The 16,269-nt window shown below is 41.1% G+C and overlaps 1 protein-coding gene across 2 annotated transcripts in view; it reads left to right on the plus strand.

Moving 5' to 3' along the window:
* Rat1 (5'-3' exoribonuclease 2 Rat1) overlaps positions 1 to 16,269 on the plus strand; it is a 42,954-nt gene that overhangs the window by 20,965 nt on the left and 5,720 nt on the right. The window contains exons 11-16 of one of the 2 annotated variants that reach the window (XM_071688703.1): positions 1,457 to 1,771; positions 3,699 to 3,855; positions 4,142 to 4,218; positions 11,623 to 11,877; positions 12,391 to 13,212; positions 13,514 to 13,669. In XM_071688703.1, coding sequence (XP_071544804.1) covers positions 1,457 to 1,771; positions 3,699 to 3,855; positions 4,142 to 4,218; positions 11,623 to 11,877; positions 12,391 to 13,212; positions 13,514 to 13,669 — 1,782 coding nt within the window. The remainder of the gene's footprint in view (positions 1 to 1,456; positions 1,772 to 3,698; positions 3,856 to 4,141; positions 4,219 to 11,622; positions 11,878 to 12,390; positions 13,213 to 13,513; positions 13,670 to 16,269) is intronic. The other variant, XM_071688704.1, reaches the window with a different exon arrangement.

Here is a 16,269-nt window from a genome sequence, read left to right on the forward strand (position 1 = left end):
CTACATTCACTGAGAACCAATCACTTTCCTCTCTTCCTACACGTACACATGCCTTACATCCTAGATAAAAACTTTTCACTGCTTCTAACAACTTGCCTCCCACACCATATATTTTTGATACCTTCCACAGAGCATCTCTATCAACTCTATCATATGCCTTCTCCAGATCCATAAATGCTACATACAAATCCATTTGCTTTTCTAAGTATTTCTCACATACATTCTTCAAAGCAAACACCTGATCCACACATCCTCTACCACTTCTGAAACCACACTGCTCTTCCCCAATCTGATGCTCTGTGCATGCCTTCACCCTCTCAATCAATACCTTCCCATATAATTTACCAGGAATACGCAACAAACTTGTACCTCTGTAATTTGAGCACTCACTCTTATCCCCTTTGCCTTTGTACAATGGCACTATGCACGCATTCCGCCAATCCTCAGGCACCTCACCATGAGTCATACATACATTGAATAACCTTACCAACCACTCAACAATACAGTCACCCCCTTTTTTAATAAATTCCACTGCAATACCATCCAAACCTGCTGCCTTGCCGGCTTTCATCTTCCGCAAAGCTTTTACTACCTCTTCTCTGTTTACCAAATCATTTTCCCTAACCCTCTCACTTTGCACACCACCTCGATCAAAACATCCTATATCTGCCACTCTATCATCAAACACATTCACCAAACTTCAAAATACTCACTCCATCTCCTCACATCACCACTACTTGTTATCACCTCCCCATTTGCGCCCTTCACTGAAGTTCCCATTTGCTCCCTAGTCTTACGCACTTTATTTACCTCCTTCCAGGACATCTTTTTATTCTCCCTAAAATTTAATGATACTCTCTCACCCCAACTCTCATTTGCCCTCTTTTTCACCTCTTGCACCTAAGATGAAAAGAATTGGTAATTTTTTTGATGTAAGGAGAATAAAAGATTAAATGTGCAGTGGCAACTCACTTGACACTCAGGCCTTCCTCCTTCACTCTGTACTGTGTTTTGTTTTAAAGCTTTTGCAGATTATTAGAGTGAAAGTAGTGTTTGAAATATATTTCTGAAGTGAAATTGTAAGGATGAATGAATTTTTTTATTTCAAAAACTGTAGATTTTACAGATTGGAAAAGTATCAGTAGGCAAGAGTTAAGGGTTTAGATACTTAACTGGAGGCATTTTTCATGTGCTTTTGCGATTGAAAATGTTTTTTCAATTGATAACGTGTGCAAAATTATGTAAAGAAGGTTGAATATTCAATTAGCATGGAAGACTCATTCTCCTCAATTTGTTGACTTCAGGTAAAGGGATTTGTATTTATGTAAATAATCCATGTTGTTAAGATGATAACAGAGTTAAGGGCGATTGGTGCCTTAACATTAAGAAAGCGTGCAATCTTTATTTTCGTAAAATATTTTAGCTTTACTATTATCATTACTTTTTTTTGTTTCAGGTACTACTACCAGGGCTGTGTATCATGGGATTGGTATTTCCCCTATCACTATGCTCCATTTGCCTCAGATTTCACAAATTGTGCCGATGTAGATGTGACGTTTCACTTGGGTGAACCATTTAATCCCTTAGAACAACTCATGGGTGTGTTCCCTGCAGCAAGTCGTTCTCATGTTCCAGAGCCTTGGGGCGAATTGATGTGTGATCCAGAGTCTGTAATTATTGATTTCTATCCAGAAGACTTTAAAATTGACTTGAATGGCAAGAAATTTGCTTGGCAGGGTGTTGCACTTTTACCCTTTGTTGATGAGAAGAGGTAAGTGTTGAGCTTGCACCCAAATATGCACTTTAATGAGACACTTGAATTTTATCTCATTCAATCTTCTATTTAATCACATCATATATCATGGTATTTAAGTTAACTTTTGAAGCTTAAGAAAAAAACTAAGGGGTCAATCTTAAACCCAAGTATGTAAAGTGAACCTCAGATTCCAGGGGAAGATATGGGTGAATGACACCAAATTAGATGAAGACAAATGAACCTCGGGTCTCCCAGAACATGGAAATGCACCAAATTGAATAGAATCACAGTAGGATTTGTCAGAATACACTTGTATTATGGTAGGGGATCCTGGTGACTAACAAAATTTGTATTTATATTTACAGAGCATCAGATTGGGGAAGAGCAGCTAGGTTTCAGAAGTGGTAGAGGATGTGTGGATCAGGTGTTTGCTCTGAAGAATGTATGTGAGAAATACTTAGAAAAACAGATGGATTTGTATTTAGCATTTATGGATCTGGAAAAGGCATATGATAGGGTTGATAGAGATGCTTTGTGGAAGGTCTTAAGAGTATGTGGTGTGGGAGGTAAGTTGCTAGAAGCCGTGAAAAGTTTTACCAAGGATGTAAGGCATGTGTATGAGTAGGAAGAGAGGAGAGTGGTTGGTTCCCAGTGAATGTCGGTTTGTGATGGGTGTGTGATGTCCCCATGGTTATTTGCTTTGTCCGTGGATTGGGTGGTTAGGGAGGTAAATGCAAGAGTTTTAGAGAGGGGCAAGTATGCTGTTTGTTGTGGATGTAAGGGCCTGGCAAGTGAGTCAGTTGTTTGCTGATGATACAGCTCTGGTGGCTGATTCAGGTGAGAAACTGCAGATGTTGGTGACTGAGTTTTGAAAAGTGTGTGAAAGGGAAAGTTTAGAGTAAATGTGAATAAGAGCAAGATTGTTAGGTTCAGTAGGGTCGAGAGACTAGTTAATTGGGAGATGAGTTTGAATGGAGAAAAACTGGAGGAAGTGAAGTGTTTTAGATATCTGGGAGTGGACCAGGCAGCTATATTGTTTCCTTTAATGCTATACCCTCATGATGGCTGCCATAGAGAAAATGATTGATGATGTTTCAAAGAATGTCACTAGTCAAAAGCATAGGCAGTAATTCCTTTTGAGTAGATATGAGAAGTTTTCCACCGAAGCCTTCTTGACTTGCCATAATTAAAATTTCTGCATTAAAGGTTTATACTTTTGAAAATCTACCTGTCTATCTTTGTCTCTGATACCTGTTTCCCATTGGAACTCCCTCAAGAGGGTGGCCATGGCCACAGTTGTCCATAACTTTTAAACTGTAGTCCTGCTTTTTAGCCTTTAGTGCCTCACCCCTTAACAGGCCACTGGCAAAGGTCAACTGTAGCTCATTGTTTGTAGAGGCTTTTACTTAATGTTCCTACTGACTATTACTACCTAATGCTCCTGCCTAATGTTCGTACCTACTAATTCAATGTAAAGTATCCAACTTTTGAAAATTCTTCTCTGTGTTCCTTTTGAGCTTGATGATTGGAACATTTTTTATTTAAGATATGTTGAAGTAAAGGATACTTAAGGAGTAGAATGGCTTCTTCAGTGTTTGTTTGGGGGTCAGCTTAAACAGGAAGTAAGTGTAGGTGTAAATCTGAGTTTTGAGATGAAAAGTTTGGGGTCATCTTGTATGCCTGGTTGACATGTACGCCATGATATATGGTAATTTTCTTTATGTTTGGATCATATCATGTTTGAATATTGGATAGATTTGCACTTATAGATCCATGAAACTTATGTTGAAAGGCATTCTTTTATGTCTTATTTTGTGTATGTGTGTATGAAGGGCTGTTATTGCAGGCAGTTTGATCCCAGGAGTACCTTACATTTTGATATGGGAAGGATATTGCTGTAAATGAATTATTAGCTAACGAAGATATTTTTCTTTATAAACAGATTAAAGAAAGCCCTAGAATCAGTTTATCCTTTGTTGACACCAGAAGAAGTACGCCGTAACAAGAGAGGTGACGACCGTCTTTATGTCAGTATCAAGCATGAAGCATATAGCCAGCTGTCAGATATGTATCGAATGGGAATGAACATGGAGACTGAGGTATGTTTAAATACTCATTTGATACATGAAATATTATTTCTCTTAAGTTATTACTAAGGATAAAGAAGCAAAGGTACTACTGATATATCACCTCCATGTAACAGTGTTTAAGGGTTAAGTGAGACAGTGCTAAGTGGGTATCGTCTGCATATGATTTTAGGGGATGAGAAAGTGAAGTGGACTGAATCAGTTGTAATTGTCAATATTTTGTTTTAGAATTTGAAAGTGCAGTTTTACTTGTCTTTTTGAACATGAGTTCTAACTTCTTTGTTTTGTCTTCCATTAGGTCCCAATATCTGGCAACGAATATCAAGGCATGCAGGGAACTGTGCTGTTGGCAAGTGACGTTGTGGAACCTAATGGGTGAGTTTGCCATTGAGTACTGTTTTTGCCTTTTAGAATAATGAGTGATCTGTCTGAAAGGTAAGTAGGTCCATTTCTCGGGCATCTTTTAATTTCAAGATGTAAGGTAAGTTTGAATGGAGAAAAACTGGAGGAAGTAAAGTGTTTTAGATATCTGGGATTGGATCTGGCAGCGGATGGAACCATGGAAGCGGAAGTAAATCATAGGGTGGGGAAGGGGGCGAAAATCCTGGGAGCCTTGAAGAATGTGTGGAAGTCGAGAACATTATCTTGGAAAGCAAAAATGGGTATGTTTGAAGGAATAGTGGTTCCAACAATGTTGTATGGTTGCGAGGCGTGGGCTATGGATAGAGTTGTGCGCAGGAGGATGGATGTGCTGGAAATGAGATGTTTGAGGACAATGTGTGGTGTGAGGTGGTTTGATCGAGTAAGTAACGTAAGGGTAAGAGAGATGTGTGGAAATAAAAAGAGCATGGTTGAGAGAGCAGAAGAAGGTCTTTTGAAATGGTTTGGGCACATGGAGAGAATGAGTGAGGAAAGATTGACCAAGAGGATATATGTGTCGGAGGTGGAGGGAAGGAGAAGTGGGAGACCAAATTGGAGGTGGAAAGATGGAGTGAAAAAGATTTTGTGTGATCGGGGCCTGACCATGCAGGAGGGTGAAAGGAGGGCAAGGAATAGAGTGAATTGGATCGATGTGGTATACCGGGGTTGACGTGCTGTCAGTGGATTGAATCAGGGCATGTGAAGCGTCTTGGGTAAACCATGGAAAGCTGTGTAGGTATGTATATTTGCGTGTGTGGACATATGTATATACATGTGTATAGGGGTGGGTTGGGCCATTTCTTTCGTCTGTTTCCTTGCGCTACCTTGCAAACGCGGCAGACCAGCGAAAAAAAAAAAGAAAGAAAGAAGCTTTCTTAGCATATTGTACAAGTTTGTGTTAGGTTGTGCAGCAAATGTCCCTAGTAAAAAGGACAAAAAATGGTTGTTATGGATTGTATTCCAGAGCTCATGGGTAGTGATGATCTTTATGACGGAGAGGCAGATCATCCTATAACGTAATACATCCGTGATAACTTCACTTAATCAGTGCAAGGTCACTTCAGGAGTTAGCCCAAATCTGTATTTATATAAATATCATTTATATTGTGTTAGTAGGTGCTTAGGATATTGTTGTTACTATACTTGATCGCTCTTTCCTGTGTCGGTGAGGTAGCGCCAGGAAACAGAGGAAGAGACCCATCCACTCATTTTTATATTTTTTTTTTTTTTTTTTTTTTTTTTTTTTTATACTTTGTCGCTGTCTCCCGCGTTTGCGAGGTAGCGCAAGGAAACAGACGAAAGAAATGGCCCAACCCCCCCCCCCCCATACACATGTACATACACACGTCCACACACGCAAATATACATACCTACACAGCTTTCCATGGTTTACCCCAGACGCTTCACATGCCTTGATTCAATCCACTGACAGCACGTCAAACCCTGTATACCACATCGCTCCAATTCACTCTATTCCTTGCCCTCCTTTCACCCTCCTGCATGTTCAGGCCCCGATCACACAAAATCTTTTTCACTCCATCTTTCCACCTCCAATTTGGTCTCCCTCTTCTCCTCGTTCCCTCCACCTCCGACACATATATCCTCTTGGTCAATCTTTCCTCACTCATTCTCTCCATGTGCCCATACCATTTCAAAACACCCTCTTCTGCTCTCTCAACCACGCTCTTTTATATTTATATATTTTATTATACTTTGTCGCTGTCTCCCGCGTTTGCGAGGTAGCGCAAGGAAACAGACGAAAGAAATGGCCCAACCCCCCCCCATACACATGTATATACATACGTCCACCCACGCAAATATACATACATACCTACATCCACTCATATACACACATATATACATACTTTCTTTTCTTTCTCTTTCAAACTATTCGCCATTTCCCGCGTTAGCAAGGTAGCGTTAAGAACAGATGACTGGGCCTCTGAGGGAATATCCTCACCTGGCCCCCTTCTCTGTTCCCTCTTTTGGAAAATTAAAAAAAAAAACAAGAGGGGAGGATTTCCAGCCCCCCCCGCTCCCTCCCCTTTTAGTTGCCTTCTACGACACGCAGGGAATACGTTGGAAGTATTCTTTCTCCCCTATCCCCAGGGATGATATATATACATACACGTGCATATATTTACATATACATACACATACTCAGACATACATATCTACACATGAACATATTCATACTTGCTTGCTTTCATCCATTCCTGGCACCACCCCAACTAACAGGAAACAGCATCACCACCCCCAGTATCGCGAGGTAGCACCAGTAAAACAGACAAAAAAAATAAGGTCGCATTTGCTCTCACTCACTCTTTAGCTGTCATTGTAATGAATCAAAACCACAGCTCCCTATCCGCAAACCTGGTGAAACATATATTTAACCTCATAATTTCAAAGTTATTTGTATAATATATAGTATGTATTATTATTATTATTTTTTTTTTTTTTTTTTTTTTTTTTTTTTTTTTTTTTTTTTTGCCGCTGTCTCCCGCGTTTGCGAGGTAGCGCAAGGAAACAGACGAAAGAAATGGCCCAACCCACCCCTATACACATGTATATACATACGTCCACACACGCAAATATACATACCTACACAGCTTTCCATGGTTTACCCCAGACTCTTCACATGCCCTGATTCAATCCACTGACAGCACGTCAACCCCGGTATACCACATCGATCCAATTCACTCTATTCCTTGCCCTCCTTTCACCCTCCTGCATGTTCAGGCCCCGATCACACAAGATCTTTTTCACTCCATCTTTCCACCTCCAATTTGGTCTCCCACTTCTCCTCGTTCCCTCCACCTCCGACACATATATCGCCTTGGTCAATCTTACCTCACTCATTCTCTCCATGTGCCCAAACCATTTCAAAACACCCTCTTCTGCTCTCTCAACCACGCTCTTTTTATTTCCACACATCTCTCTTACCCTTACATTACTTACTCGATCAAACCACCTCACACCACACATTGTCCTCAAACATCTCATTTCCAGCACATCCATCCTCCTGCGCACAACTCTATCCATAGCCCACGCCTCGCAACCATACAACATTGTTGGAACCACTATTCCTTCAAACATACCCATTTTTGCTTTCCGAGGTAATGTTCTCGACTTCCACACATTCTTCAAGGCTCCCAGGATTTTCGCCCCCTCCCCCACCCTATGATCCACTTCCGCTTCCATGGTTCCATCCGCTGCCAGATCCACTCCCAGATATCTAAAACACTTTACTTCCTCCAGTTTTTCTCCATTCCAACTTACCTCCCAATTGACTTGACCCTCAACCCTCCTGTACCTAATAACCTTGCTCTTATTCACATTTACTCTTAACTTTCTTCTTTCACACAATTTACCAAACTCAGTCACCAGCTTCTGCAGTTTCTCACATGAATCAGCCACCAGCGCTGTATCATCAGCGAACAACAACTGACACTTCCCAAGCTCTCTCATCCACAACAGACTTCATACTTGCCCCTCTTTCCAAAGCTCTTGCATTCACCTACCTAACAACCCCATCCATAAACAAATTAAACAACCATGGAGACATCACACACCCCTGCCGTAAACCTACATTCACTGAGAACCAATCACTTTCCTCTCTTCCTACACGTACACATGCCTTACATCCTCGATAAAAACTTTTCACTGCTTCTAACAACTTGCCTCCCACACCATATATTTTTGATACCTTCCACAGAGCATATCAACTCTATCATATGCCTTCTCCAGATCCATAAATGCTACATACAAATCCATTTGCTTTTCTAAGTATTTCTCACATACATTCTTCAAAGCAAACACCTGATCCACACATCCTCTACCACTTCTGAAACCACACTGCTCTTCCCCAATCTGATGCTCTGTACATGCCTTCACCCTCTCAATCAATACCTTCCCATATAATTTACCAGGAATACTCAACAAACTTATACCTCTGAAATTTAAGCACTCACTCTTATCCCCTTTGCCTTTGTACAATGGCACTATGCACGCATTAATGATAATAGTAATTTTTTTTTTTTTTTTTTTTTCATACTATTTGCTATTTCCCGCAATAGCGAGGTAGCGTTAAGAACAGAGGACTGGGCCTTTGAGGGAATATCCTCACCTGGACCTCTCCTCTGTTCCTTCTTTTGGAAAAAAAAAAAAACGAGAGGGGAGGATTTCCAGCCCCCCGCTCCCTTCCCTTTTAGTCGCCTTCTACGACACGCAGGGAATACGTGGGAAGTATTCTTTCTCCCCTATCCCCAGGGATAATATATATATATATATATATATATATATATATAGTCTGCCAGTGAACCATCATTTCTGTCCTGTACCAGCCCATACAATTGGGGCAATGAATCCTATTTTGAGAACATATTTCCCAAAAAGATGCATGTAACCACCTGCTCAGTCTGATGTAAATGAGAATACATTTCAAAGTAAAACACAGATAGATGATATTACCAACTCCTGGTAAAGCTTTAGTTATTTATACTAACAATCAATTTCTTTAACTTTGCTCTTGCAAAATTCATATTCTTATAGCACTGATAACACATGAAACCTAAGAAAATAGTAATATAATATACAAATAACTTTGAATTTTTTTGTATAGTATATAGTATATGGTTCTCAGTGAATGTAGGTTTGCGGCAGGGGTGTGTGATGTCTCCATGGTTGTTTAATTTGTTTATGGATGGGGTTGTTAGGTAGGTGAATGCAAGAGTTTTGGAAAGAGGGGCAAGTATGAAGTCTGTTGGGGATGAGAGAGCTTGGGAAGTGAGTCAGTTGTTGTTCGCTGATGATACAGTGCTGGTGGCGGATTCATGTGAGAAACTGCAGAAGCTGGTGACTGAGTTTGGTAAAGTGTGTGAAAGAAGAAAGTTAAGAGTAAATGTGAATAAGAGCAAGGTTATTAGGTACAGTAGGGTTGAGGGTCAAGTCAATTGGGAGGTGAGTTTGAATGGAGAAAAACTGGAGGAAGTGAAGTGTTTTAGATATCTGGGAGTGGATCTGGCAGCGGATGGAACTATGGAAGCGGAAGTGGATCATAGGGTGGGGGAGGGGGCGAAAATTCTGGGAGCCTTGAAGAATGTGTGGAAGTCGAGAACATTATCTCGGAAAGCAAAAATGGGTATGTTTGAAGGAATAGTGGTTCCAACAATGTTGTATGGTTGCGAGGCGTGGGCTATGGATAGAGTTGTGCGCAGGAGGATGGATGTGCTGGAAATGAGATGTTTGAGGACAGTATGTGGTGTGAGGTGGTTTGATCGAGTAAGTAACGTAAGGGTAAGAGAGATGTGTGGAAATAAAAAGAGCGTGGTTGAGAGAGCAGAAGAGGGTGTTTTGAAATGGTTCGGGCACATGGAGAGAATGAGTGAGGAAAGATTGACCAAGAGAATATATGTGTCGGAGGTGGAGGGAACGAGGAGAAGAGGGAGACCAAATTGGAGGTGGAAAGATGGAGTGAAAAAGATTTTGTGTGATCGGGGTCTGAACATGCAGGAGGGTGAAAGGAGGGCAAGGAATAGAGTGATTTGGAGCGATGTGGTAGACCGGGGTTGACGTGCTGTCAGTGGATTGAATCAAGGCATGTGAAGCGTCTGGGGTAAACCATGGAAAGCTGTGTAGGTATGTATATTTGCGTGTGTGGACGTATGTATATACATTTGTATGGGGGTGGGTTGGGCCATTTCTTTCGTCTGTTTCCTTGCGCTACCTCGCAAATGCGGGAGACAGTGACAAAGCAAAAAAAAAAAAAAAAGAATAGTATATTTATATAATGGGGTGGTGATAACAAGTAGTGGTGATGTGAGAAGGAGATGGAGTGATTATTTTGAAGGTTTGTTGAATGTGTTAGATGATAGAGTGTCAGATATAGGGTGTTTTGGCCGAGGTGGTGTGCAAAGTGAGAGGGTTAGAGAGAATGATTTGGCAAACGGAGAAGAGGTAGTAAAAGTTTTGTGGAAGATGGCAAGGTGGCGGGTTTGGATGGTATTGCAGTGGAATTTATAAAAAAAGGGGTGACTGTATTGTTGACTGGTTGGTAAGGTTATTTAATGTATGTATGACTCATGGTGAGGTCCCTGAGGATTGGCGGAATGCATGCATAGTGCCATTATACAAAAGCAAAGGGGATGAAGGTAAGTGCTCAAATTACAGAGGTATAAGTTTGTTGAGTATTCCTGGTAAATTATATGGGAGGGTATTGATTGAGAGGGTGAAGGCATGTACAGAGCATCAGATTGGGGAAGAGCAGTGTGGTTTCAGAAGTGGTAGAGGATGTATGGATCAGGTGTTTGCTTTGAAAAATGTATGTGAGAAATACTTAGAAAAGCAAATGGATTTTTATGTAGCATTTATGGATCTGGAGATGGCATATGAGAGAGTTGATAGAGATGCTCTGTGGAAGGTATTAAGAATATATGGTGTGGGAGGCAAGTTGCTAGAAGCAGTGTAAAGTTTTCATCAAGGATGTAAGGCATGTGTATGAGTAAGAAGAGAGGAAAGTGACTGGTTCTCAGTGAATGTTGGTTTGGAGCAGGGGTGCGTGATGTCTCCATGGTTGTTTAATTTGTTTATGTATGGGGTTGTTAGGGAGGTTTTGGAGAGGGGCAAGTATGAGTCTGTTGTGGATGAGAGAGCTTGGGAAATGAGTCAGTTGTTATTCGATGATGATACATCGCTGGTGGTTGATTCGGGTGAGAAACTGCAGAAGCTGATGACTGAGTTTGGTAAAGTGTGTGAAAGAAGAAAGCTGAGAGTAAATGTGAATAAGAGCAGGGTTATTAGGTGTGGTGGTGTTGATGGAGGAGTCATTTGGGAGGTTGGTTTGAATGGAGAAAGGCTGGAGGAAGTGAAGTGTTTTAGATATCTGGGAGTGAATTTGGCAGCAGATGGAGTCATAGAAGCAGAAGTGAGTCACGGTGGGGGAGGGGGCGAAAGTTCTGGGAGTGTTGAAAAATGTGTGGAGGACGAGAATGTTATCTCGGAAAGCAAAAATGGGTATGTTTGAAGGAATAGTGGTTCCAACAATGTTATATAGTTGTGAGGCGTGGGCTTTAGATAGAGTTGTGTGGAGGAGGGTGAATGTGGTGGAAATGAGATGTTTGAGGACAATATGTGGTGTGAGGTGGTTTGATCAAGTAAGTAATGAAAGGGTAAGAGAGATGTGTGGTAATGAAAAGACTGTGGTTGCAATTTTTACAGTAAAGGTATAGAAGGCCATTCAGATAAATGCTACTTGAACAACAACAACAACAAAAAGGTTATTCATATAAATGCTATTTGAACAACAACAAAAAGGTTGTCTTTGCTTCTTTTAGAAAAATTCTTTTCACCTTTTCTTTTCAGTTCTTTGAAGTCTCCTGTTAGTGGTTTGGATACTCTTGAAAACAATCAAGTGGTGACAGTCAGGTTCCGTGATCCTCAGTACCCTGCAGACTTCGTTTTCCCAGCCAGAAAGCTTCCAAAAGCAAAGGCACCTCCACGTGTACTGAAACCACAGGACTTATCGGAGAGTCAGTCCAGAGATTATCGTCCACAGATTGGTTTCAACAGGAATATGCCAAGGGCATCTCTCAACAAAGCTGGCCATAGAGCTCTAGGGTGAGTGATTTAGACAGTAACATTGGTTAACTCAGACATATCTTGGAAAAACAGTAATTGCTGAAAAGTGTTTTATATTTATGCTTACATATCATTATGCATAGATAATGACTGTAAGCATCTTTTCTTATTAAAGCCTGTTATTCCAGGTATACATTATTTTCAAGCAAAATCATAAGATATGTCTGAATTATGAAGAGCATCATGAAATTTTTAAACACATAAAAATTCATGTACTGATAAGACTTTGCAATTTAGAATTTTATTGTGTTTAAAATAATAGTTTTAAGATTCCTTTATTTCTGCTTATTTCTATATAAATGAATTTTATCATTGGGTCTAATTTTGATCTAAGTAAATGAAATAATTCATGATAGTGAATGGCATATTTTGGTTTGTCATTGTAATAAAATAAATTATTATCTCCTCTTGGTATGTTTTATTATTCCCATTGAGGAGTATAAAGAGTAACAAGAAAGCCAGCATGCATCTTAACCTGCCGTCCTCCTGCAGCCACCTCCTGCCGAACCTTCATGGTGGAGGGCTGTACAGCAACAACGTGCCGCTCCTGCAGGGTGCACGAGGAGGGCAAGGACTTCTAGGAGCAAGTCCAGGGCTTCTTCCGACTCCACCAGGACCTGGGAGCCTCCTGGGATCAGGTCTAGGTGGACAAGGAGGCTTCTTTGGGTCAGGACTAGGAGGTCAAGACGGTCTTCTTGGAACAGGACCAGGACAAGGGGCCCTCCTAGGATCAGGACCAGGAGTGCAAGGAAACCCCCTTGGTTCAGGTGTTGGTGTCCAGGGAAGTGCTCTTGGGTCAATGCTAGGGCAGGGAAATTCACTAAAAGCTGGAAAGGGACGTGGAAGCATTCTAGGAGTAGGACCACAGCAACAAGGATTGTTAGGAAATGGACCTCAAGTGTGGGCAGATGGTGCAGGACCACAGGGAAACCAACAGGGAGGTCTGCTTGGGTCATATCCCCAGCAGGATGACATGCATGGAAGGCGTAACCAAATGGGAGGCCTATTAGGATCAAAACCACACGATGAAGATATGTATGGAGGTGGAAACCAATTAGGATCACCATTACAACATCAGAATAGATATGGAAGGGGAAAGCAACAAGGAAGCCTGCTAGGAGATATACCTCAGCAGGAGGATATGTATGGAAGGGGGCCCAAACTGGGAAGTCTTCTTGGTTCAGGTCCCCTTCATGGAAAATCCTACAAAATGAACTATGAGGAGGGAAGCCTTCTTGGAGCAGGACCAGATCAAGATTATTACCAGTCGGACATGGACCAAGGAGGCCTTCTCGACATGTCCCCACCCATGAGGTTGCTTAAGATAAATTACAGTTTTAGCAACAGTCAAACCTTCTTAATATAACCAGTGGAGTATTAAAGATTTCATATGCAAAGAACTTTTATGCAAGTGTTTAAGCTTTTTGCATGATCCTTCATTTAACTTTAAATTGGTTTCCAAAGGTAAACTTAAAAAGGTTTCACTGCAAGAATGCCATATCACTTATCATGAATCTAATTATTTGAGGTACAGTAAAATGATTTATGAATTGACCCAGAAAAGATTTATAATCCTCAAATAACACAATATTCACACTTACTTTTTTCTGCATAGTCACTACATGAATCGTGGAGGAGGAGGAGGAGGAGGCCAGTATGCCAGTGTACCTCCTCCCCAAGGTGGTCGTGGGGGAGGTTATGGTGGCAGAGGTGGCAATAGAGGCCTCCTAGGTTCACCACCATTGATGAGTCAGTCCTCTGATTACCACAGGTATTTAGTCATGTACTTTTTCATTAATGTAATGTCTATTATGTGTGATTACCGATGTAAGATTGCCTAGTTGTGCAATGCAAGGAGAAAGTTGTACTTTCATACAGTCCAATTTCTTAAATTTTCCTCCAACATACATCTCTTTTTTACTCTTTTCAATGTCAGCATTCTATTTTCTCCCTCAGCTTTGTCTTTTAAGACATAAAAAGCGGTGGATGAATATTTTTTTTTTTTTTTTTTTTTTTTTTTTTTTTTTTTTGCCGCTGTCTCCCGCGTTTGCGAGGTAGCGCAAGGAAACAGACGAAAGAAATGGCCCAACCCACCCCCATACACATGTATATACATACGTCCACACACGCAAATATACATACCTACACAGCTTTCCATGGTTTACCCCAGACGCTTCACATGCCTTGATTCAATCCACTAACAGCACGTCAACCCTGGTATACCACATCGCTCCAATTCACTCTATTCCTTGCCCTCCTTTCACCCTCCTGCATGTTCAGGCCCCGATCACACAAAATCTTTTTCACTCCATCTTTCCACCTCCAATTTGGTCTCCCTCTTCTCCTCGTTCCCTCCACCTGCGACACATATATCCTCTTGGTCAATCTTTCCTCACTCATTCTCTCCATGTGCCCGAACCATTTCAAAACACCCTCTTCTGCTCTCTCAACCACGCTCTTTTTATTTCCACACATCTCTCTTACCCTTACGTTACTTACTCGATCAAACCACCTCACACCACACATTGTCCTCAAACATCTCATTTCCAGCACATCCATCCTCCTGCACACAACTCTATCCATAGCCCACGCCTCGCAACCATACAACATTGTTGGAACCACTATTCCTTCAAACATAGCCATTTTTGCTTTCCGAGATAATGTTCTCGACTTCCACACATTCTTCAAGGCTCCCAGAATTTTCGCCCCCTCCCCTACCCTATGATACACTTCCGCTTCCATGGTTCCATCCGCTGCCAGATCCACTCCCAGATATCTAAAACACTTCACTTCCTCCAGTTTTTCTCCATTCAAACTCACCTCCCAATTGACTTGACCCTCAACCCTACTGTACCTAATAACCTTGCTTTTATTCACATTTACTCTTAACTTTCTTCTTTCACACACTTTACCAAACTCAGTCACCAGCTTCTGCAGTTTCTCACATGAATCAGCCACCAGCGCTGTATCATCAGCGAACAACAACTGACTCACTTCCCAAGTTCTCTCATCCCCAACAGACTTCATACTTGCCCCTCTTTGCAAAACTCTTGCATTCACCTCCCTAACCACCCCATCCATAAACAAATTAAACAACCATGGAGACATCACACACCCCTGCCGCAAACCTACATTCACTGAGAACCAATCACTTTCCTCTCTTCCTACACGTACACATGCCTTACATCCTCGATAAAAACTTTTCACTGCTTCTAACAACTTGCCTCCCACACCATATATTCTTAATACCTTCCACAGAGCATCTCTATCAACTCTATCATATGCCTTCTCCAGATCCATAAATACTACATACAAATCCATTTGCTTTTCTAAGTATTTCTCACATACATTCTTCAAAGCAAACACCTGATCCACACATCCTGTGGTTTAGGGCATTATTGCATGACAGCTGGAGACTGAGTGTGAGCAAATGGGGCCTTTGTTGTCTTTTCCTAGCGCTACCTCGCACACATGAGGGGGGAGGGGGATGTTATTCCATGTGTGGCGAGGTGGCAATGGGAATGGATAAAGGCAGACAGTGTGAATTGTGTGCATGTGTATATATGTATATGTCTGTGTATGTGTATATATATATGTGTACATTGAGATGTATGGGTATGTATATTTGCGTGTGTGGATGTGCATGTATATACATGTGTATGGGGGTGGGTTGGGCCATTTCTTTCGTCTGTTTCCTTGCGCTACCTCGCAAACGCGGGAGACAGCGACAAAGCAAAATGAAAAAATTTCCTTAAGAAACAAAATGAATGGTACTGTGTTAATGGGTCAATAACAAAATAAGTTTGTAATTGATAAGTTGGAGAGAATTCAGATGCACTTTACAAGCAAAATTGAGTACTTATTATTAGATATTTAAGGAACATCAACTATATTTTGTAGAAAGAAAAAGATGTATAATCGTTTATGCTTTCCAATGAAATGAAGGAATCGGAAAAAAGTGCCAGAACATAAATTTTTCAGTGTGGTTTCAGGAGTTTTACAAGATTTGGATCAGGTTTTTGATGTGAAGAATATGGGTGAGAAATACTAAAAGAAACAGGAGATAGAGAGGAGAGTGAGTGGTTTCAGGTGCAAGTGGGTCTGTGGCAAGGGTGTGTGTTCTAACCATAACTGTTGATTTTTTATGGATTGGGTAATGAGGGAGGTACAGGCAAGGGTGTTGGAGGGAGCATTGAGGAATGTTTGAAAAGAGAGATCACTCTAGTAGGGCCAAAATCTTTGAAGGGATCCACAAAAGTGTCAATTTGTATAATGTTCTACAAATTGACTGAATATAGTATTGATTATTATATTAGTCCTGATGGTTTGTATGGATGCAAAGCATAGACAATAGATAATATATGGAACAGG

The sequence above is a fragment of the Panulirus ornatus genome, chromosome 46 (genome assembly GCF_036320965.1).
Source record: "Panulirus ornatus isolate Po-2019 chromosome 46, ASM3632096v1, whole genome shotgun sequence".
In the NCBI taxonomy this organism is placed as follows: Eukaryota; Metazoa; Arthropoda; class Malacostraca; order Decapoda; family Palinuridae; genus Panulirus; species Panulirus ornatus.